Source organism: Callorhinchus milii, unplaced genomic scaffold, assembly GCF_018977255.1.
Source record: "Callorhinchus milii isolate IMCB2004 unplaced genomic scaffold, IMCB_Cmil_1.0 Scaffold5, whole genome shotgun sequence".
In the NCBI taxonomy this organism is placed as follows: domain Eukaryota; kingdom Metazoa; phylum Chordata; class Chondrichthyes; order Chimaeriformes; family Callorhinchidae; genus Callorhinchus; species Callorhinchus milii.
In genome coordinates, this window is record NW_024704746.1 from 68,440,786 (window position 1) to 68,465,287 (window position 24,502).

Genomic DNA, 24,502 nt, shown 5'->3' on the forward strand with positions numbered 1-24,502 from the left:
ATTTCAAAATCCTTTGCATCCTCAAATCCAACCTCATCCCCCCCTGATGATGGGCCAAATGTCCTCCTTCCGTGCTGTACATTTGTACTGTTAAAAAAATCTCTCTACTTGTGATTCCCCCATCATTGTTGTGAAGAGCTTCAAGACTTTTGTCCTACATAAAAGATGCCACACTAGTCCAATTAAAAGATTTAGTTTTACAAACACACACACACACACACACACAATTTACTTTCTCTTCGCTTGGGAATAAGAGCAAGCGATTTCATTCAATATGTTCATGGATTGAAGATGAGAGTGTTAGGGCTGCAATGAAAGGGTATGTGAGCTCTTGCTAACACGGACAGGTGCTTTGACAGAATCCCATCAGTGTAAAGAACTCTCTCTCCCTATCCTCCACCAGTCAGTGCCGAAGCCTGTTTTCCCTTCGGTCTGAAGAGGTTGCATTATGTACCCAAACCCCCTGAAAAATAAGCTTGTAGCTGCTAATTAATCCTCATAAATATGCAAATTACTGCATTTAAAGTGTCAGGGCCAGGCTTGCAGCATTGGAGTGGAAATGTGTACTCCCCCAAGTCACTGATAACAGATGCTGTTTTTTTCAAGATTTTCTAAAACTTTAAAGTAAATGACTTTGAAACTGGATAATCCAGCTCTTGTTATATTGCAGTAGCCAGCAGTCGATTTGGAGGGCAGATTGTTTGAACTTGCCACTTCAGATAATAATAATAATAATGATAACAATAATAATCCTTGAGTTTGATATAGCGCCTTAGCACATCTTCGATTCCCGGGCAGGGCGAAATGTTGGGCAAGTTTCCTTACTCCATACCCCTCTGTTTACCTAGCAATAAATTGGAAGCGTTGTTAGTCAATTGGCGGAGATCGTGATAAGGTGCTTTATCAAAATCCAAGGATTATTATTAAATCCTGCCACACAGTGTACTTTACAACAATAACCCTTCCATTCGATAACACACCCACACAGTCAAAACATCTCAAAGCATTTCACAAGTAACTGCTGTTGAATAGGACTATATTTGTTGGCAAATGCGGCAGCTAATTTGGATACAGGAAAGTTCCATAAACAGCCATGAAAGTGAATGACCAATTAGCCTAGAGGACTGTTGGCCAAACTCCCTTCTCCTCAAGTTGTGCCATGAGATTAACATCGACTGAACAGGCAGATGAGACCTGGGTTTAAATGTCACAATACAACACACGTTTATATAACGCTTTCACTTCAGGAAGGCGACTGATCAAAGAGGCAGCCCCTCCGACTATGTATAATCTTCGGTCCCACAGACTCAAGGTTTCATATCAAACCTTGGTTAGACCACATGTAAAGCACTGTATGCAGTTAACCTTCACATCCCACCTAATGACTTTCCTTTTTGATCGTGCTTATGGTCACCTCTCCCCCTCTCTCTCTCTCTCTCCCCCAGGCTCGTCAGCATCCGCCTAGCTCTGGGGGGGGGGCTACCCCACTGTGAAGGGCGCTGTGTAAATGTAAATTGCTGCTGCTGTTACAGCTCTGATCACAATCCCGCCAGGAAGGATATTGTAGCATTGGAAAGCGTACAGGGTAGAATTACAAAGATGTGTATAATAATGGGCAGGTGAGAGCTTTTCCCCCCGGAGTTCAGAGGATTCAGAGGGGCTCTGCCAGAGGGTGTTTAAGATTGTGAAAGGATTCAATAATGGATATGCTATTTCCCCGTGTTGCTGAGTCCAAAACTAGAGGTTGTAAATAGTACGTCAGCCTGCAACAGATCTAGTAGGGAGTTTAGGAGGAACTTCTTCACACTGAGGGTGGCGAGAGTGGAACTCACTGCCGGGAACTGTGAGTGAAGCAAATTAGCACCAATGTATTTAAAAGAAAACTGGACGGATAGATGAGAAAGAAGGCAATACAGGGGTATAGGAAAGATGGAGGGTCCTGGAAAGTATAAACACAGGCATGGACTCGCTAATAATAATAATCCTTGCATTTGATATAGCGCTTTATCACATCTTCGAGACATTTCAAAGCGCCTCACAGTATATACTGTAAAGCGAATTGACTATATTTTCTGGGTGAAACGTGGCAGCCAATGTCTCGAGGAGATAAGGCACAATACCAAATGCAAGCATTATTATTATTATTATCCCATGGCAAGAATCAAAACTGCACAGGAAGCAACGTCACCAAAGCTGTAACCTGCAGTGAACAAGCGTTTGCTAAAGTTGCGTCAATGTACGGGAGGGAGAGTGAACAGGTCTGTAATGTTATTGTGCTATTCAGACTGCCGCAGTCACATTGAGGACAATGGTGGCCTGAAGCACAGCTGAGGCCAAAATTAAATTTCAAGAAATATCAGAACAAACCATAAACTGACCACCAATTCATTCTACAGCGAACTCACAAACGCTGTTCGTCTTGGGAATATCTCTCCCAAATGGGAATTTTTGCTCGTCTGAAATAATTATAATCACCCTTGCAATTGATCGTGTGCCCAAAACATTGCAACGTCTCCAAGGAATTTACATAGTATGTTGTTAAGTGAAGTGGGTGTGCAGGGATGAAACCTTCGGCAAGTTTCCTTACTCCACCCGCCTCTGTTTATCGGCAGTAAGCAGGAACACGGTTGTTAGTCGATTGGCGGTTTCCGGAGATAATAATCTCTACAAAAAAAAATGATAATAAGACGTCTCAAAGTGATAAGGCTAAATCAAGTGCAAGAATTATTATTATTATAAAATTGTTCACTCACTTCATGGCCATTTGTAGAATATTTCTGTGTGAAAATGGGCTGCCGTGTTCATCTAGTCACCACGCATTACAGTAAATCTTGTGAAGCATTTTTCCTGACGTGAAAGACACTATACCAAATGCAAGGATTATTATTAAGTCATTGCTTGAGGCAGCACTTACCTGTGAAGTGCTATGAGACATTTCACATCATAGGCACTATATCAAATACGAGGATTATTATTTATTTATAACAGGTTATGTGTGTGATTTGTCGATCATTTTTTAAAACTAAAAGTCAGTTTCGCAGAAGGTTAGAAGAGGTATAGCTGAGAGCCCTCCAGCCATCTGATCTCCATTATTTCAGAATACTCACTCAACCATGTTCTCTTTCCAGCCACACATTCTCTTACATTAACACACTGTTATATAATAATAATAATCCTTGCATTCGATACAGCGCCATATCATGTCTTTGGGACGTCTCAAAGCGCTTCGCAGAATCTACTGTGAAGTGAATTGACAGTATATTTTGTGGGCGAAACACGGCAGCCAATTGCACGCAGCAGCGTCCCCACAAACAGCCGTGGATTGAGTCACCACATTTTTTTAAAAGAGATTATTACCCGTGAATTGGCAATTTTGTTTTGGAGGGATTGGCAATCCGACTAGCAAACGGGTCCCAACTTACGATGTGTGGAGTAAGGAAATTTGCCTAACGTTTCGCCCTGCCCGGGAATTGAACCCAGGTCCTTTTGCTTGTGAGGTGAGCGCTCTAACCACTGAGCTACAGGACTCCACATTCCTTCCGTCAAATATCAATTTTAACTGGGAATGTTATTCCAAACTACTGCAACTAATAATTACAGTCTAAAATATCTAGATTCAAGAACTATTTGTTAGGTCTGGGTTTTAAGGGATACGGAGGAAGGGCAGGTTATTGGAGTTGAGGTACAGATCAGCCGTGATCTTATAGAATAGTGGAACAGGCTCAAGGGGCTGAATGGCCCACTCCTCTTTCTATGTTTCTAACTCAACTCATGTTTTGTTATAATATATAAACCAAGTAATTGTCTACAAGTGCATCTTATTCTTATATCATGATCCTTGCGTTTGATATACTGCCTTAGCATGTCGTCGAACATCTCAATGTGCTTCATAGAAATTATCGTGTGGTGAAAGTGCAGTGACTGTATTTTGTAGGCGAAGGTGGCAGCCAATTCTCACGCAACAATATCCCACAAACAGTCACGACAAGAGTAATCAATTATATCTGCGGGATGGTTGGCCAGGACACCAAAAGAGAGAAACTCCCTTCTTCATTTGAGTCATGTCGTAATGTGATCTTTAACCTCGACACGAACAGACTGGCCTCGGTTTAAAGTTTTATCTGAAGTTAACACTAGACAATGCAGCACTCCCCAGCAATTTACTGGAAATGTCAGCTTCAATTATGAACTAAAGATCCACACGTGGGGCTTGAACCCACAACCTTCTGACTCGGAGGCGAGAGTGCTAGAGTGCCATGCTGACACCTTTATACTGCACTTCCAGTAGAACAAAGTTCTCAAAGCGCTATTCTGAATGAAATTAATTAAAAATGAAGTGAATGTTATGTTGGCAAATGTGGCAGCTAATTTGCAACAGCAACATCTGATAAACAATGAGATGGGGGCCAATTAATTAGCATTCCAGAGTAATTTGGACGAGGAGGAGGGCAATATGAAGCAGCATAACAGAGAGAAAAGGTGCTAAAAAAATTGGGAGAATAAGGATGGAAAGTGTTGTTGTTCCTTGATCTCTACCTGAATCACAAGACTTGATTCAGTCAACAAAGGCAGGTAATTTGGAATGGAACTTGTCTTTGATGGAATTTTATATAGGCAATTATGTTACTTGTCTGTGAAATGGCAGGTAGGTACAAAGCAACCATTGGGTACTTACTCTAACAGCTTGTAGATGGTCCAGATGTGACGCACTGTGAGTTTGTCACTCGAGTGCCAGCCGATCTATTCACTTGCTGATTATCCTGCTCTCTATCCCGCCCAAGGACAACTTCAACATAGGACAAGCATGAAGTATAAGAGGTCAAACACAGTGGTAAAATAAGTCAAGCTATTTCACAGAAATGATGACATGCCTACAATAATAATTATTATCACCCGTCTGTACTTCAGATGAGACGTTAAACCGAGATCCCGTCTGCCTGTTCAGGTGGATGTTAAAGATCCATGCGGCGCTAGTCAAAAAGAGAAGGGAGTCTCTCTCTCTTGGTGTCCTGGCCATCAATCCCTCAAAGTATGCCGATTGTGCACAGCAGTGACCCATAAACAGTGACCGTATTATTATTATTATTATATTGGGTCAAGTTCCTGCCTTCTGAGAGGTAACATCTGATTTCAGTAAGGGCTTGGGAATGATGCATACATACCTGTGAGTGAGGATTGAGCTGTAATAGAGTGTATTTGATGCAGCGCCTTGTCACATTCTTGATACGTCTCAAAGCGCTTCACAGGATGTGCTATAAAGTGAATTAACTGTATTTTGCGGGCAAAACATGGCAACCAATTGCGCACAGCAGAGAGTGTCCCACAAACAGTCTTGGATTGAGTGACCACACTTTTCTTAAGTGTTACCAATGAACAACCATTCCTACTTACTGCTGGTAAACAGGAGCGTGGAGTAGGGAAACCTGCCTTAAGTTTTGCTCTACCCGGGAATCGAACCCAGGTCCTCTCGCTTGCGAGGCGAGTGCTCCAATCACTGAGCTACAGGACTCCACGCTGGTTGGTGCTGGATGGTCAGGCACTCTTGTTGTAGGTTGAGGAGAGGTGCCTGAGGCCTTCTGCTGCTCACTTTCATGTCTCACGTGTATCTGCTGCAGTGTCACAGTGCTCTCACCAGCATCTCTCACCCAGACACTGTCTGCTGGAATAGAATTCTACAGTTGTCTCAGGTGTCGCAAAGCGATTTAATTTACTCGCTCAAATGAATCGGTTTACTCAACACTCCCATCACAGGATACCATCCTAAGATAACAATCGCACCCACTGTTCCTCGTCTCCTAGGCTGAGTCGCTGGGCTCTGTGTGTGACCAGTTCATTTGGATGGCTTTGATGGGGGTGAGATTGAGTTACAGTGATTACCATTGTTCTGCACTCCAATCTGTGATCAGAAATGGGAGTTTGGTGGGTGGGGGGGGGGCGGAGAGAAATATTTTTCACGCAGAGGAGTGATCTGAATATCGTGGCTTGTATTGTTATGTAGAGTCCTGTGGTGGTTGGAGCACTCGCCTCGCAAGCGAGAGGACCCAATTCCAGGGCAGGGCGAAAACTTCGGCAAGTTTCCTTACTCCACACATCTGTTTACTTAGCAGTACAGTAAGTAGGAACCCGGGTGTTAGTCAATTGGTGGTTCGTTTTTCCGGGGGTAATAATCCCTTCAAAAAAAACAATGCCAGCGGACACCCCCAACACTGTAGAGGAATGTCAGATAGATTGTGACCTGAAAAGTCTCAAAGTGGAGTTGACAATGACTCAGAAAAGAGAGTGGTACAAACATGAGTCAGGCAGACACCTGATTAATCTAGAGAATTATTGCTCAGGAGAGTCCCGGTGGTGACGTGCTTTTATATCCAGTGCTCTCCGGTTTATATTAAAAAAAGTCACAGAGCTAGGACTCTCCAGTTATTGATATGCTGATCATTTTCTTTCACACCGCTTTGAGTGTCTCTCAGTTGAAGATATTGATTTTGTTCTCGTTTAAGATTACTGGCTTGAAATTGTTCTGGGAATGGCTCACTCCTTTATAATCCCATGCTTTGCCCTCGATAGCTGCCTGCAAGTGTCCCAGCATTGGTGCCTGATAGTCACATTGAGCCACTAACTGCTTCCACTCCTGCTGTGGAAATACGTTTCGTAAAAGATATTGGTGCCATTTATATTCATCAACATTGTAAGCCTAGCAAAATGGCCTCAAGATCCTTGCCCTGACCGTCATTCAAATCCCTTCACATTCTCATCCTGAAAATGGAGTCCAACTGGAGAGCTTCAGAGGGAGAGCGAGCGCCAGCACAGACACGATGGGGAGAGAGAGAGAGAGAGCAGGGAATGGGGTGAGAGTAGAGAGCGGTGGGCAGGCCTTCTGCCACTCGGTCCCCACCCTCTCCTCTGGAACTCCATCCCACAGTCCCTCTGTCTCGCCCCCTCCCTCGCCACCTTCAAGACGCACCTCAAGTCCCTCCTCTTCGACCATGCATTCGATCTCCCTGCTTCCCCCCATGCCCTCCATCCTCCCCAACCCGGACCCCCAGCTCAGGTCCGTAACTGTCTGTCCAGTGCCTTGACGCTGTACAAATGTAATTTTGTTGTTGTTGTTAAGCGAAAGCTATAGAAAAGTTCAGCATTGAAGAGGCCATTTAGCCCATTATGTTTGCGCCAGTGCTGTCTTACTTTCCTTTTTTCTTAAATTAATCCCACTTTTCTGCTATTTGTCCATAACCCTTAATAATCATTGCATTTGATATATCACCCTATCATGTCTTTGAGACGTCTCAAAGCACTTCACAGAATATGTGAATTGGCTGTATATTTTGTGGACAAAAACCTTGCATGCATGAAACATTTTTTGACCATTTTTATTCTATGTACACATATTCTACACTGGTTTTAATTTATATGCAATTGGCCCTAAGTCAAGATGACTATGGGTTATGTAACTGACATTGTTAGAATTCACAAAGCTACAACCCAGTGATGTGCTTTTTGGGTGGGGGTTGGGGTTGAAAGCCACAATAACTTGAGACTGAACCTAAAGGTGTGTGATAATTGGTGATTAATGAAGCTGGGGATTTGTCTTGCAATTCTTCATTGCCTCCAAGCCAAGCACATCCTGACTGCCATGCATAATCACTGATCAATGTGTTTTTCTTCTCTCTTCGTTCTCTCTCCTCCTCTCTGCTTAATCAAGGCCCGTGGGGAGAAGAGAATGACTCTGCAGTCAGCCTAATGCGCTCTGTCTTTTCAAGCCGCGTACATTTCTCCCCTCTTGCTCTTCGGCCACCCTCCCACCGCTACCCTCCCTGCCCTCCTGATCCCAACCCTCAACTCGGGTCCAAATTCCTGACTGTCCAGCGCCTTGGGACGTCTCCTGGTGTGAAAGGTGCTGTGTAAATGTAACTTGTTGTTGTTTAAACCCCCATATTGGGACTAGAGCTTATAGCCCAGGCTGACACCGGAGTGCAAGTACTGAGGGCAGTTAGAGTTACTGCACTTCGGATGAGATGTTTAGCTGAACTGTCCAAGTGGGCTTTAAAGATCCCATGGTATTTCTCCTGGTGTCCTGGCCAACAATCCTCCTCCGGGTGAGATTTACTGGTCAAATTCATCTCGGGGCTGTTTGTGAGACTTCAATGACTCCTGTGTTTGCCCACAAAGTACTCTCAACAGTAATTACTGTGCAGCGTTCTAGGCTATATACAAATACAAGTGCTTCTTAACCAGTTCCCTTTAGCAGAATTGGAGGATTGTATTACCTGGCAGACAAGCCTTGATCATGGCATCTGAGCAGTGAAAATCTGTTCCTCTCCTTGTAACCAATTCGCATGTGCCCTCGTCTACCTAAACCATATGCTTGGTTTGTGCAGTAATTCTGTTGTTGTTGATTGCAATAAAACTGTGTGTGTGTATGTGTGTGGGGAGGGTTAGAATTTCTTTTTGTTGAATTAATTTAAGTTCACAGCAGTTAGAGCACTCGCCTCGCGAGCAAGAGGACCTGGGTTTGATTCCCGGTCAGGGTGATACCTTAAGCAAGTTTCCTTACTCGACACGCCTCTTTTTACCCAGGAGTAAGTAGGAACCCAGTTGTTAGTCAACTATTGGATCACTTTCTAGGGGTAATAATCCCTTTTTTTAAAAAAAAATCCACGACTTTGTGGGACACTGCTGTGCGCAATTGGCTGCCGCATTTTGCCCACAAAGTATACAGTCACTACATTTTACATTATATTCTGTGAAGTGCTTTAAGACGTCTCAATAACACTATATCAAATGCAAGGATTATTGTACTATTAATATTAACGCTTTTTATAAGGAAAACTAGTTAGTAATTTTTTACACATTAGCTAAGCAATTAAGGATTTCAGTAACAGAGCCTTCTCGCAATGTAGGATGACTTGAAAAGTCCCTATTCAAGTCTGTATCATATCCCCAGAGTGCAGCCCATTAGATGAGTCTTGCAGCTGAAATCCCTGGATGTAATTACTACTTGTACAATAAATATGTACAGCAACTTGAATTTATATCATGCCTATCACAGAGGGTGAATGTTTTGAAACGTAGCAGTTCAGAGGCGATAGGGAGCACCAAGGAGAACAATTGGCATGGAGCAGCAGAACAAAAAATCTATTCCCCCTCTTAATCCCTGTTCCAATATCCCTCTAATCCCTTTGGTTTGTGATTGTATCAAGTAAACATTTTCCTAAAAACAGGAAGAGGCCATTCAGCCCCTCAAGCCTGTTTCGCCATTCCATTAGATCATGCTGATCTGTACCTCAACTCCAATTACTCGCCCTTGCCCCATATCCCTTGATAACCTGACCTAACAAATATCTACCCAGCTCAGTCTTGAAAATATGAATGGATCCAACATCCATAGGGTTTTAGGGGAGGGAGAGAGTTCCATATTTCCACTACCTTTTGTGCGTGTAAAAAACAACCTCCTGATTTCAATGCTAAATGGCTCTAACTTTAAGATGACGCCCCTTGTTCTGGATTCCAGTTTCTCAATTCTGGATTCTCATTTTCATTCAAGCATTCTAGTATTTCTGTGTGGCTTATTTTTCGTTGTATTTCTTTGTACATTGACTGTCTCTCTCTGTCTTGTATCCGGATCTCAGTATTGAGCCTCTTTGTTTTGGTGTTGTATGTGATAAATAAGGAATAAAAAAAAACAGCCTGGGATGGGTTATGTACTTCTGGGTTTGTTGAAACCTTAAGAACTGCATGAAGAAGGATGACATTTGTCAAACACTACTTGAGTCAAATTCCAGTAATTGGAGGCATCTTCTGCTCAACTTGGTGTTCTGCAGAGATCTTGTAATTTAGTGGTTAGAGCACTCGCCTCGCAAGCGAGAGAACCTGGGTTCAATTCCTTGGGCAAGTTTCCTTACTCTCCACGACTCTGTTTACCCAGAAGTAAGTAGAAACCCGGTTGTTTATCAATTGGCGGATCGCTTTTCGGGGGTAATAATCCCTTCAAACATAAATAAATAATAATTGGGCCACTCAATTCACAGCTGTTTGTGGGGACGCTGCTGTGCGCAGTTGGCTGCCACATTTCGCCTACAAAATATATAGTCAATTCACTTTACAGTGTATCCTGTGAAGCGCTTTGAGACGTCTCAACTAGTTGATCAAGCGCTATGTCAAATGCAAGGATTATTATTGTTGTGTCTTGATCTTTGATCAACACAGCAAATAGTCATTTTTCTAGCCTCTGGTTCCTGTCTCTATCCAAGGTGCTGATGAACTCTCATCCCAGTAACTAGTAACGTTCCCTCTCTTTGCTCTGACAGGATACACAGAAAGCCAAACAGTTCCTACCATTCCTGCAGCGAGCCGGCCGGTCAGAGGCTGTGGTTGAGTACGTCTTCAGTGGGTCTCGCCTGAAGCTCTACATGCCAAAGGAGACTTGTCTCATCACCTTCCTACTCGCAGGTAGGTGGCTACACATTGACTGAAACCAGCACCTAAAGTGTCCACAAAGTCCTGTTACCCCATGTTTACTCTCTACAGTGCACTGACCAACAACCAGAACATGTGGAAAAATAATTATATGTGTATTTAGAAGTTACTCTGTTGTATTCAGTACAAGTGTTCAACTGTATTTACACGTCCTGAGGATCGGTGTGAGTGTGTGTGTGGGTGAGAGAGAGTCATTGTTATCACGGATAATAATGATAGTCGCCATGTTTGGTGCCACATTTTCCATAACATGGATGCAGTGAGGAGGCAAAATGAATCTCTGACAGCTTGTTTCAGCTCCTTTGTAGTCCTGTGTCACTATTTTGTAACCAGGGGTAACAGGACTTTGTGTACAAGCATGTAACATCCACGTTAAGGAGCGAGCTGTGTGTAGCTTGTATTTTAATCAATGAAGCACATCAAAATCGCTGCATGTTCAGAAGGCAAGCAAGCTGTGCACATCAAGCTGTATGCCATGATAAGCTGCTTTATCTCGTACTGAACAGTAGAACCAGAGGACACGGCCTGCGATTGAAGGGGGTAAATTCAGAACAAATCTGAGGAAACCTTTCAGTGAGCGAGTAGTAAACTTATTGAGCAGGCTCCCGAGGGAGACGGACGGTGGAAGCAAAAAGTGTTGTTTGTTTCAAGAATAAATTAAATGGATTTCTGCTGGAAAACAATATCTGGAAATACAGTACATAGTTTGGGGACACGACATGTCAAGTGACTGCCAGGATGATGGAAGGTGAACTAGATGGACCTTGGTTTTCTTTTGCCTAGCAATTCTTGTTCTTATATCAGTAGCTGCAATAAGGCTCGCTTTGTGCACGACTATGAGAAGGTTTGAGTTTGTCGGAGCTAAGTAAATGATGTTTAAGCTGTGATCTCACCTCGATGTTTGCTGGTACAGTTTGAGATGTTGGAGGTTAAAACAAGAACAACAAATTACATTTGTGCCGACCTTTCACAGCAGGAGGACGTCCCAAGGCGCTGAAACAACCTCAGTGTTTAAGCAAGACTTGCGAGTTTCATTGTAATGTTGATCATTTTGCTGACTCTCCACTGCTGGTGTGGAAGGGAATGGACTTGGGATTCAATTTTCTCGTTCCTGTCATTGCTTCCCAACAACAGAAAGCGCCATTCGTCTGGTTTATCCCACCTCACGTGCTCCAATCTCCCCACTCCTTATTACAGCATTGCCAAGAATAGTCCATGCTGTTGGCTCTTCCCAGCCCATGGCTCAGTGTTTGCAGATGGAAAGTGGCAGTAGGGATGTCTCTGAGGGTGTATATTACAGGGAACAACAACTTGCATTTACAAAGCGCTCCCCACGCGGGATAACCTCCTGGGGCACTTCACCATGGTGGAGTCTGACCCCAAGCCAGGTGGAGAGGGAGGGGGGGAAGTGACCGTAAGCACAATTAAAAAGGAAGGTCTTTAGGCAGGATTTAAAATGGAATGGGGGGTGGGGGGGCAAGGCAGAGGGATTGAGGGACAGAGTTTCAGGGTGTAATGGCTGAAGTGGAGGGGAAGGGAAAAACAGCAGGTCAGAGCCAGCTGAGCAGAGACAGCGGGTGATGGAGTGGCGGATAAGCTGGTTGGAGTGAGAGGATCTTGAAATCTGTCCTTTCAGTGACTGGGAGCCAGTGCAGCTTGGCAAGGGCTGGTGTGATGGGCGGGGGATTAATATTGTACCATCTGAACTGAACCAAAACTCAAATTCTCATCTTTTCAATTTGACGCAGATTGAGGTGCTTTCGGATACTGACATTGTGAGTCGTGCTGCGGTTTCTGTACCTGCGCTGCAGCTTTGCTCTGAGCTCAGTCATTGGCTTTGGGGCATTGTGCCTTGCCTGTTCTCTAAGCCCTCGATCTGATCAGGATGGCTCTCAAAAGCCATCAATATTTGTCTGCAGCTAATAAAAGAGAACTCCTCTCTGTAGCATCACTCAAGGGATAACTGTCTGCAGGTCCTGAACGAGGTAATCCCTTGGAGTGAGTCTAGTAGTTCAAAGAAGAGCATTATACTTTAGCTTCCGAATGTCAGATGCAATTGGCTTGCGTCCAACCTTTCGTCTGAGTTAGAAGGAAAGGCTGTGGTGCTATTTGTAGTTGGATTAGAAGAATGAATGTCAATATGTGTGTTGTTTTTTTTGACAGTGCAATCACTCAAAAAAAGTATTAGCCTCTATCTCTAATGCAAGAGAATACGTCTTAAATCTCATCTTGTTCAAAATGGTAACTTCTGTGTTTCAAGTAAATGATTTTTCTTAATCCTTCCCTCTCCCTCCTTCCCCCACACTCTCTCTTTCTGGTCCATCCAGATTGTCATGGGTTTACTATATTATTGTGCTGGCTTTTACATAGCCTGGTATTCAGAGAACAATGAATTATTTTGAAGGCAACCGTTCAATTTGTAACCCAAATTGCTTCACAGAAATTCTCTGATCCAGCACTCTGATTTTATCAGGTCTTCGAGACGTCTCAAAGTGCTTCATAGATTATACTGTCAAGTGAATTGACTGTGTTTTGTGGGCGAAACGCGGCAGCCAATTTTGCACAGAAACTTAGCAAATGATATTTAGTGTGTAAACTTGAAGTCAGATCTCCTGCGCCTCGTGGAGGCAACGGATTTGACTCCCAAGACTTGTCTGCTTAAATCTAGCACCTGGAAATGCATCTGTTTGCTACCGCAGGCTGCCGGGAGCAAAGCCATAGTGTAATGCGGCATTAGAGGAGTTGAGCTTTGGATAGGAAACTGAATGAACACAATGTGCAACTCTCAGCTCATAGCTTACAGCTGTGCTGCCAATTAGGTGGGAAGCAAAATATTATCATAGAAAGCTTCCAGCACACACAAAACTCTCACTGTGTGTGTGGCTTGGGGGGGGGTGAAAGGCAATGTGAAGGTGGGCATTAGAGAAGGATTTAGGGAAGGAGCAGGGGAATTGGCTTTGAGTAGAAGACTTCAGTGCAGTCCTGCAGCTCAGTGGTTAGAGCACTCGCCTCGCAAGTGAGAGGATCTGGGTTTGATTTCCGGGCAGAGCGAAACGTTGGGCATCTTTCCTTATGCCACACACTGTTACAGTAAGTGGAAATCCGGTTGTTAGTTGATTGGTGGATCGCTTTCTGGAGGCGGTAATCTCCCTTCATAAAACAAATTTGGTCACTCAATCCATGACTGTTTGTGGGACGCTGCTGTGCACAATTGGCTGCCGTGTTTCACCCACAAAATACACCGTCAATCCATTTTACAGTATATTCTGTGAGGAGCTTTGAGACGTGTCGAGGCGCCGTATAAAAATCCAAGGATTATTATAAATTGGTTCCTTTTTATATAGGCAGAGGAAGCTCAGCACCACCACAACAACAGCAGCTTGTATTTACACAGCGCCCCTACACAGGGTAGTATCCCAGAGCGCTTGATGGTGGCGGAGCACAATGCCGGGCCGGGGGGAGGGGGGAGGTGACCGTAAGCACAGTCGAAGAGGAAGGTTTCAAGTGCAACCTGAAGATGGGGAAGGAGGGGTCCAGGTGGAGGGAGTGAAAGGAGCAAGTTGTACTTGATGCAGTGACTCTTCCAGCGGCTTCATTAATTACAGTCCAGGAACAGTCGTCTCTGAGGCGGGTGTTAACTCAGTTTTGACGTTATCTGACCGACTTGTGTAACTGCCTTAAAGCTTCGGATCACACTGCATTATACTGGACTGAGACAAACTCTGACCTTCACAGCTCTGCTCTACACCAGGAGGCAAGAGTGTGTGACTGACGTGAGTACATTTAGATAGAAGAGAAAACCTGCATTACTATAATAATTATAATAATAATTATCCTTGCATTTGATATAGCGCCTGGTCGTGTCTTCGAGACATCTCAGAGTACTTCACGGAATATACTGTAAAGTGTAGTGACTGTTTTTTTGAGTGAAACGTGGCAGCCAATTGCGCACAGCAGTGTCCCACAAACAGTTGTGGATTAAGTGACTAAATTATTATTACCTATTTATTTTGATGGGATCGTTACAGCAGACAATGCAATCCATGAATTGACTAACAACTGGGTTCCTATAATAATAATTATAATAATCATCCTTACATTTGTCATAGCACCTTTCAGGTTGAGAGGACGTCTCAAAGCACCTCACGGGATACACTGTAAAGTTTAGTGACTGTGTATTTTGTGGGCGAACACCAGGAGAAACTTGTCTTTTCAAATAGTGTCACAGGATCTTTAACATCAACCTGAGAATAGGCAGGCAAGAGCTTGTTTTATCTTATCAACCGCCATCTCCAATGGCAGCTCAATATAAACACAGGGTGGGTGAGTTATCAACAAAGGGAGCTTTCTCACTGTGTATAATGTGCACATCGTGGACTGGAGGAGAGAGAGAGAGAAATCTTTAATGCTTTGATCTTATCATGTGATGGCCTGTGCTGTTGAAACAAACTTGACATATCAGCCTATTTTGAGGTTTTTAACAGAATAAGCTATTAGCATTCTCTGTGAAGCTTTTTGTTAAGTCTGGGTCATTAAGTAGTGATTAATGGGAACGGCGGTAGGACAAGAGGATCGCAAGGTCACCTTTGGATCATTGGGGTCACTGACGCTGAGAGACTGCTTTCAGTTCATGTCACGGAGATGGAGTTCAACGGTGGGGGGGGAAGGAAATACATCTTATTAATCACAAAGTAGCTCTTAAATATAGTGGCCGATAAGTCACAAGTGGCAAACGGCTATAAAGCCTGGCTTCTTTTCAATTCTATTGACCATCAATTTGGAACAAATATAATGAATTTGGTCATGAATTAGGACAGGTAAATGGGCCCGAAAGGATTGCTCGTGAAAGAGCCGTCATAGACACGATGGACCGAATGGTCACCTTCTGCACTGTAACTTTCTATGGTTCTATGTAATCTGGCTGGTTGGTGAATGGGTAGGAATGTCCACACACTCAGCATTGATGACTGGTGCAGTTGGGTGTTAGAAGTGTTTTCATGCAGAAAATCATTAGAGCATATATTGTTGAATTTGGTAATAATAATTATCCTTCCATTTGATATATCACATCATTGAGACGTCTCAAAGCGCTTCACAGAATATACTGTAAAGTGTAATGACTGTGTTTTGTGGGCGAAACTTGGCAGCCAATTGCGCACAGCAGTGTCCCACAAACAGTCGTGGATTGAGTGACCATATTATTATTATTATTTTTGAAGGGATTATTACCCCCAGAAAGTCATCCACCAATTGACTATTACCCTCGACAACATCAAATCAGTTCCTTCTTGTCCTGCGGCCTTGGCACAACATAGTACGTTAAGCTTATATTAAGCATTCCCCTGTGAGGTCTCCTCAGAGCTGTTCACATCCAAAGGCTGAAGACCTCTTGTTCCTCTTAGATTATTCCTTAAATGTTGGAGGTTGTGTGCTGTGTGGATTGTGGAGCAACAGAATGCAGCAGCCTGGATAAGTTGGACAATTGTAAGATCAGCTGTGAGAGCCTCAACCCCCGCTTGTACCTGTAATTGAAGCCTGACCATCTGGTCTGTGTTGCACAGCAACTCAATGTTGTCCAAGGTTCACACACAGCTGCTCACTCTCCTGCCAGCAGATCTGCTTCACCTGAGATTTTGGCTTCGGTTTTAGAGCGAATTGGTTACACGTGAGCTCAGGTACCAACGCCGCAAACACATGTTTTATACAAAGAACATGCCTCGAGATATCTTCATCCACATTATCATTTCTTGCAAAATGCACTGATCAGATTCAGCCTAGAATAATGAATAATTAGAATTATTCAAATAATCCACTAGAATAATAGACGTGTAATCCTGTATGTTAGTGGTTAGAGCACTCGCCTCACAGGCGAAACGACCTGGGTTTGATTCCCGGGCAGGGCGAAACATTGGGCAAGTTTCCTTACTCCACACACCTCTGTTTTCCTAGCAGTAAGTAGGAACCCGGTTGTTAGACAATTGGCGGATCACTTTTCCGAGGATAATAACCCCTTTTAAGTAAAAATGTTTTTAAAATAATCTGGTCACTCAATTCACGACTGTTTGTGGGACACTGTTGTGCGCTATTGGCTGCCACACTTACAAAATCATTACACTTTACAGTGTATCCTGTGAAGCGCTTTGAGACGTGATAAGGGGCTGTGTCAAATGCGAGGATTATTATTATTCTAAACCTCAGGCAAGTCTGTCCCCTGCTGAAAGCTGTCCAGTGATCACTGCTGGGAACTGTGGCCGAGGGCAGCCATCAGGTCAGCCTCGATGCTTCCCCGGCAGTCAAATCAGCCGCCTCCTGTTCTGACATTCCAACAACTAGTCTGGCAGCACTCAGCGAAAAAGCTCACAGGTTGAATGATGGCCACTTGACTGTCCTCAAGGTGTCTGTGAAATAGTTCCCGGAAAGAAAAAGAAGGAAGGAAGGAGAAAAGAGCCAAAAAAACACTCCTGAAAGTGCGCGCAGTGGAGCCAAGATTTGGGGAATGATTTGTTGTATTTTGCTGGTATGGAAATAGAGCTGTAAATATGTCATTGTTCAGCCGTGGGAGGCGTTGGCTGAAGAAGAAGCTATTTTGGGGCCAAATTCGCAGTCTGAATTTAATAATACCCCATTCACAAGAAGGTAAGAAATTTGGTGTGTCAACTGAACTGACGTTCTGTCTCCTGCTCCTCGTGCGAATCTCATTCGGAATCCACGCAACACATCGCGGAATGTATTTTGCTTTAATCGCACTGTAAAGTGGAGCAGGATTTTGCACAGAAAGCACAGTCACTACACTTTACTGTGGGGGGGGGCACTTTGGTCACAGAAATGAACAAACCACATAATAATAATTAAAAATCCGTGCATTTGATACAGCTCCTTATCACGTTTTCGAGACGTCTCAAAGCACTTTATATAAACTGTAAAGTGGAGTGACTGTATTTTGTGGGCGAAACTCTATATAGTGCAGTCAGTGCATGTTATATATTTGTTAGATATTATTTAGTCCACGAAATACGCATTCAATTCACTTTACAGTGTATTCTGTGAAGCGCTTCTGAGACGTCCCAAAGACGTGCTAAGGCACTAGATAAAAAAATGCAAGGATTATTATTATATATCACCAGGGAGCTCTGTAGTACTGGAAGACATTGTGACCATCATATTATTCCAATCCTAACGCCAGCAGAAGCATTTAAAAAATAATATGGCTTCGGCCACTGACACTGATCATTCTTTTGCTTGTTGTCACCTTTTTACACTTTGGAGAATGGTAATAAAAACACAATCACCAGTAATGGAACTGTGAGTGATTGTGCTTTGTCTGTGGGTTTATTGGCCTGTAAAAGTCTCCTGTAGCACATCTATGAGCGGGTCATTTTACTCCATAATTAAAGGTAATGTTGGGGCTTCCCTTTGCTGAAGTCTCTCCTCTGTAATAATAATAATAATAATCTTTGCCTTATCACGTGTTCGAGACGTCTCAAAGCGCTTCACAGGATATATCCTAAAGTGCATTGACTGTAATTGCGCTCAGCAGCGTCCCACAAACAGTCGTGGATTGAGTGACCAAATTATTATTATAAAGGGATTATTAACTCCGGAAAAGTGATCTGCCAATCGACTAACAACGGGTTCCTACTCACTGCTGCTAAACAGAGACATGTGGAGTAAGGAAACTTGCCCAACGTTTTGCGATGCCGGGAATCGAACCCGGGTCCTCTCGCTTGTGAGACGAGTGCTCTAACCACTGAGCTACAGGACTGCACCCTCACTCCTCCTCCAGCAAAACAGGCGAAAGGTGCTTTAATGAGGCCTATTAGTTTGGGATGCTACACAGGTTAAATTGAAAGTGTAGTGACTGTAGTTTGTAGGCAAATATCTCACCTCCATCTTGTGTTCTTCTGGTATCCTCGTCAGTGGGATAGTTAGATTGCAATGTGGAGCAGAAATGCTGGTTGAACCTTTTCTCTTCTTCCCCCATCACCACCACGCTCACATACACACACACATGAAATGGGCATGTCCACACACACGGTGTCGTGCACACACGTGCATAGGCACACACACGAGTACTGAGTCTAATAGCATCCCCTCTTTCCGCCCCCCCATTCAATGTTTTATGGTCTTATAATTTTAATAATGTGTATTTTACCCACAGGAACTGACAGTTTCTCAGGGTTAGATATGTTGCGGCAATAGGTAGAATTGGCAGTAAGCACCGTCTGCTGTAACGCGAGCTGTGAAACAACATATTATTACACCGGGGTAATTGTTATAATATAATAATAATAATCCTTGCATTTGATACAGCACCTTCTTATATTATTGAGACGTCTCAAAGCCCTTCACAGAATATACACCGTCCGGCGTGGAGGGCGCTATATAAATCCAAGTTGTTGTTGTTAAAGTGAATTGACTGTATATTGTGTGGGTGAAAGTGTAATAAAATATAACACTTGCATTTGATACTGTGCCTTCTCACATTATCAAATCATCTCAAAAATGCTTAACAGGATCCCACTCTTTCGAACTCCAACCGTCCCTTTGCCTCATCCCCCACCCATCCCCCTCCCCCCAAATTGCTTCCTTCAAGGCCCGTCTCAAGACTCTCCTTTTCGACCGCGCCTTCGGTAACCCTCTAACGCCTCCACTGTGCACCCCCTCCTTATCCCAATCTCCTGCTCGAGTGCGATTCCTTGACTTGTCCAGTGCCTTGGGACGTCCTCCCAACGTGAAAGGTGCTGTGTAAATGTAACATGTTGTTGTTGAGCCCACAATCTCTGAGCCGGCTGTCACATTGTGGGACATTCCTGTTGAGGTCCTGGTGAGTCACAAGCTTGAGTGGAGGAGAAACAAGCAGAACTTAGGTGGTTTGTGCAGTGGTGAGATAACTGCTGTGATTTTATTAAAAATGAATGCGGTTTGATGACTCAGTTTTGAGTCTCGCTCAATGCAACTACAGTGCCTGAAGCCCTCAGCTTTGCCTTGAGGCCTTGTTAACAGCAGTGATAACTGGAATACTCACTGCAGCATCGGAGTGTGAATGGGTGGTTGCTCTTTAGAACGGAGTTTGTGTCACACGAGACATAAGAACATCAGAATTTTCTAGACTAAAGGGAGACCAAGGGCCATCCAATTCACTTTCCACCATCCTGGCAGTCGCTCACTTGCACGTGTCATGTCCAAAACTATATACTGTATCCATAAGATATGGAGTCCTGTAGCTTAAGTGGTTTTATAATAATAATAATTTGGCCACTCAATCCAAGACGGTTTGTAGGACTCTGCTGTGCACAATTGGCTGCCGCATTTCTCCCACAAAATATGTGAATTTTAGCAGTGTCAGTTACATAACTACAAAGCCATCTTGACTTAGAGCCAATTGCATATAAATTAAAACCAGTGTAAGATTTACATAGAATAAATATGGTCAAAAAATGTTTCATGCATGCAAGGGTTTCGCCCACAAAGTTCACTTGACAGTATATCCTGTGAAGCGCTTTGAGACTTCTTAAAGACGTGATGAGGTGCTGAATCAAATGCAACGATGATTATTATTATTATTGTTGTTATTATTAACTCAGCACTGAGCGCCCGGGATTTGACACAGCCGTTCTCTAGCCCGCGTAGGGCAAAGCAGCTCCAGTGTAGTCTCTATCCACCAGGCCATTAAGCCTTTTACACCGTTATAACTTATTTATGTTCAGCTAAGTATTTTCTCCTGATCTTGCTGCTGCGCTGAATAAAGTGAGGTCTCTTGCTAGTCAAGCACTTTCAGCCAAACTTCCCCCTCAGCAGTTTTAGACCCACACACGCCCATATGACCAGCGGTTGTGAGTCTGCTCATGTTTGGTTTTGCTTAGCGTTGTGCTTAGTGCAGGGGACGTGAGACCTCCTGACAATGGTAAGCGCTGTTTCAAGTTAACAGAGATCGGTGTGACAAGTCACTATACCTCGTAAGCTAATGCGGGCCAAGGTGTGAGTTACAGGCTGCGATGGGGGAGTGCAAATGACACAAGCCGAGAGAATAAAGCCCCGAAAGGTTTACAGATGTCAAGTCAGCCTCTTTGACTAGAATTGTTACAAAAACAGTCACAGCACTTGATGGTAATTCCTTGTGAAGCACTTTGAGATGTTTCCATGTTTCAACCACTGTACCAAATGCGAGGATTATTATTATGATTGCTGCTGCCTAAATCTTCTTTTCATTTTATTCTGTGGAGTCCTGTAGCTCAGTGATTACAGCACTCGCCTCGCAAGTGAGAGGACCCGGGTTCGATTCCCGGGCAGAGCAAAACCTTAGGTAAGTTTCCCTACTCCACACACCTCTGTTTGCCAGCAGTAAGTAGGAACCCGGTTGTTAGTTGGTTGGCAGATTGTTTTCCGGGGGTAATAATCCCTTCAAAAAAAATAATAAAACAATAATAAATTGGTCACTTCAATCCATGACTGTTTGTGGGACGCTGCTGTGCGCAATTGGCCGCCACGTTCCGCTCACAAATATACAGTCAATTCACTTTACAGTCAATTCTGTGAAGCGCTTTGAGACGTCGAGAAGACGTGAAAAGCATTATATCAAATGCAAGGATTATTATAATAATAATTTAGTCACTCAATCCACGACTGTTTGTGGGGACGCTGCTGTGCGCAATTGGCTGCCGCGTTTGGCCAACTAAACATACAGTCAATTCACTTTACAGTGTATTCTGTGAAGCGCTTTGAGTCGTCTCGACAACGCATTAAGGATTATTATCATTCTGTGTTTGGTCAGGTTTCTGTGTGGGCGCTGGACCTCTGTAGAGCACGTTTGCACAACAGGAACATCATTAACGGTCTGGCTTTTACATGAAGGCTGCCCGAGAAATTGATTGCCAGAATAGTAGCGTTCTCATAATGAGCAGAGCTATGTTTAACTCCGCAGAAAGCTCGACTTTTCGGGGGGAGGGGGTGGGAGGGAAATCAGAAGCAAGTTGCTGCAATTGAAAAGGATTCAGGGTTGTTTATAACAATAATTCTTACATTTGCTGGAGCACTTTCCACATCGGGAGACTGTCTCAAAGCACTTCACAGGATTGTTCATTCACTCCATGGGCTATTTGTGGCAGGCGTACTGCTCTACACAAATTGGCTGCCACATCTGCCTACAAAACAATACAGTTGCTGCAGTTTGCAGTGTATCCTGCACTTTGGCTTATCCTCCCGATGTGAACAATAATGTCCCGCAAGCAGCAATGAAATGAATAACCTTCAATTGGCTCTTGTGGTAGGTAATAACGATAAAATAATGTTAACCTTAGAATCCCCACATTATTATGGCGACCTTCACACTGGGAGGACATTTTGAAGCTCTTCGCGGAATACGCTGCAGAGTGGAGTGAGTGTATTTTGTGGGTGAGTGCAGGAGCCACATTTGCACAAAGCGACATCCCGCAAACAGCTGTGAAGGGAGTGGTATTGAATCGTGAGCAAACACTTGGATAAATAATAAATAATATTAATAATCTTTGCATTTGATTTGACAAATTATCACGTCTTCGAGACGTCTCAAAGCGCTTCATAGAATATACTGTAAAGTCAATTGACTGTATATTTTGTGGGCGAAACGCGGCAGCCAATTGCGCACAGCAGCGTCCCCACAAACAGTTGTGGGTTGAGTGACCAAGTTTTTTTTTGTTGGGTGGGGGTGGTTTATTACCAAAGCTGAGCCAGGGGACGTTCACTCCCCAAACCTGTTGTTACAAGGACAAGGTTTATGGATTGTGTTTAAAGATTTCTTTTCTATCCGTGTGATAATTGCAACAAAAATCTGCTGACGTCCAGCACTGCATATAACAATAGTAATAATAATAACCCTTGCATTTGATATCGCACCTTATCAAGCCCTCTCGAAAGGCTCAATTTACCCTAAAATAAGCACCTTATCAAATCTTTGAGACATCTCAAAGCCCTTTACAGAATACACTGTACAGTGAATTGACGGTATATTGTGTGGGCGAAACGGGACATCCAATTACACACAGAAGTCTCCCACAAACAGTCATGGATTGAGTCACAAAATTTATTTATTTTTTTCAAAAGGATTGTTACCCCCGGAAAAGCGATCCACCAATCGACTAATAACCGGGTTCCTACTCAATGCTGGAGTAAGGAAACTTGCCTAAGGTTTCACCCTGCCCGGGAATCGAACCCGGATCCTCTCGCTTGTGAGGCGAGGGCTCTAATCACTGCTATGGGGGACTCCACTTTTCACATGACGGGCTCAAAGCGCTTGTTACGTCACAACGTTTCCTTCCCCCTGAAAATGTCACTGTTGTGGATCATCCCTGACTGAGCAGTGATGACGCGCAGTTAGTTACACAATGACTAACGTCTCGCTGCTGAGCAAGAAACCGCTTGGCTGCACAGCGAGGGCTAGGGGGCTAATTCCAGACACTTCGCCGGCTCTGTGATGCGCATCATTTACAAAATGTGCTGAAAGTAATCTGCTCACAGGAAGCAAACCCGTATAAAGGATCGCAACAGAATTGTGCACCCATCCCGAAGGGCTCAATTTACCCTAAAATAAGCACCAGCAATGAGTCTTCACTGTCAATTGACTCTAATCCCATTCCCTGCTCTCACTCGCTCTCTCCCCATGGTGTCTGTGCTGGGGCTCGCTCCCCCCACTGGAACTCGCTCCCCCACTGGAGCTCTCTACTCTAACCCCATTCCCTGCTCTCTCTCTCTCTCTCTCCCCATCGTCTCTGTGCTGGGGCTCGCTCCCCCCACTGGAACTCGCTCCCCCACTGGAGCTCTCTACTCTAACCCCATTCCCCACTCTCTCTCTCTCTCTCCCCATGGTGTCTGTGCTGGGGCTCACTCCCCCACTGGAGCTCTCTACTCTAACCCCATTCCCTGCTCTCTCTCTCTCTCTCTCTCTCCCCATGGTGTCTGTGCTGGGGCTCACTCCCCCACTGGAGCTCTCTACTCTAACCCCATTCCCTGCTCTCTCTCTCTCTCTCTCTCTCCCCATGGTGTCTGTGCTGGGGCTCGCTCCCCCACTGGAGCTCTCTACTCTAACCCCATTCCCCTGCTCTTTCAGCATTTGTCTGCTGATGTTTGCTCCCTGTAATACCAATTTCCAAACCTTCCCTGCACTTTTTTTAACAGTGTCTCTCATGAAAAATGTACTCTGTTCCCTTTGAAATGTTGCAGTGTCAGGTTCAAGGGCTGAATATGTCAAAGCGTTCGTAACTTGACAGCCTTGTGTGTAAAAGCCTTTTCGAACCTCCCCCTTAATTTCCTGCTTCCAGTGACAACCCTGAATTGAAGTCCCCTCGTCGCCCATTCATTGACCAGCAGGAATCATCTCGGTCCAGTGTGAACACCTCAGCCACACACAGAGCCTGAACCTGCTTTGAACAAATAGTTTTGACTCCCTGTCACGTTTCCCCCCCCCCCCGCCCTCGCCCACCATCTCGCTAAGTAATGTGATCTTGCTCTTTGTTAACCAGAACAGATTTGTCTCTTTCTCTCCCATTATTTCCTCCTCTTGTGTAATATTCAGGGCTGTAAACTTCCAGTTACGCCTGTAATACCAATTTCCAAATCTTCCCTGCACTTTTTTTAAGTGTTTCTCAAACCTGCCGTGTATTGACAGAAACATCACTCACCCCCCCCCCCCCCGCCCCCCTCCACCTCCCTCCGAAGTTTCTTTTTCTTGAAAAGAGCTTCATTAATAACCTTGACTGGAAGAGGAAAATGGCAGAACTGTCACATTGCATAATAACCTTGTTCTGGTATGCTCGCCGTGTGTCGGGGAGACAGCGTTTTAAATGATTAACAAGCCTCCGAATGCGTGTGGACATGACAGTGCTGTTTTAATAAGAGAATGAGCATTGCTTGCCTGTACCTGAACCCTGCGTTTTGAGTTACATTTTTAAATTGCTTCTGTAGCGCCAATTAATTGAACATGCTGCGTGAGCTGACACAGGAAAAGCTCCTCCGGTGACATTTTCTCTTCGCCGCAGGATGTATTTTCCCGCCTGCT

At 44.1% G+C, this 24,502-nt stretch overlaps 1 protein-coding gene and 1 non-coding gene across 2 annotated transcripts in view; one reads left to right on the plus strand and one right to left on the minus strand.

Annotated features, from left to right (window-relative positions):
- snd1 (staphylococcal nuclease and tudor domain containing 1) overlaps positions 1-24,502 on the plus strand; it is a 332,034-nt gene that overhangs the window by 168,867 nt on the left and 138,665 nt on the right. Inside the window, exon 15 of the mRNA XM_042335292.1 lies at positions 10,305-10,446. Within this exon, the coding sequence (XP_042191226.1) occupies positions 10,305-10,446 (142 nt within the window). The remainder of the gene's footprint in view (positions 1-10,304; positions 10,447-24,502) is intronic.
- On the minus strand, positions 18,163-18,238 carry trnav-cac. Its single transcript has one exon. It is a non-coding gene; the product is annotated as a tRNA-Val (tRNA).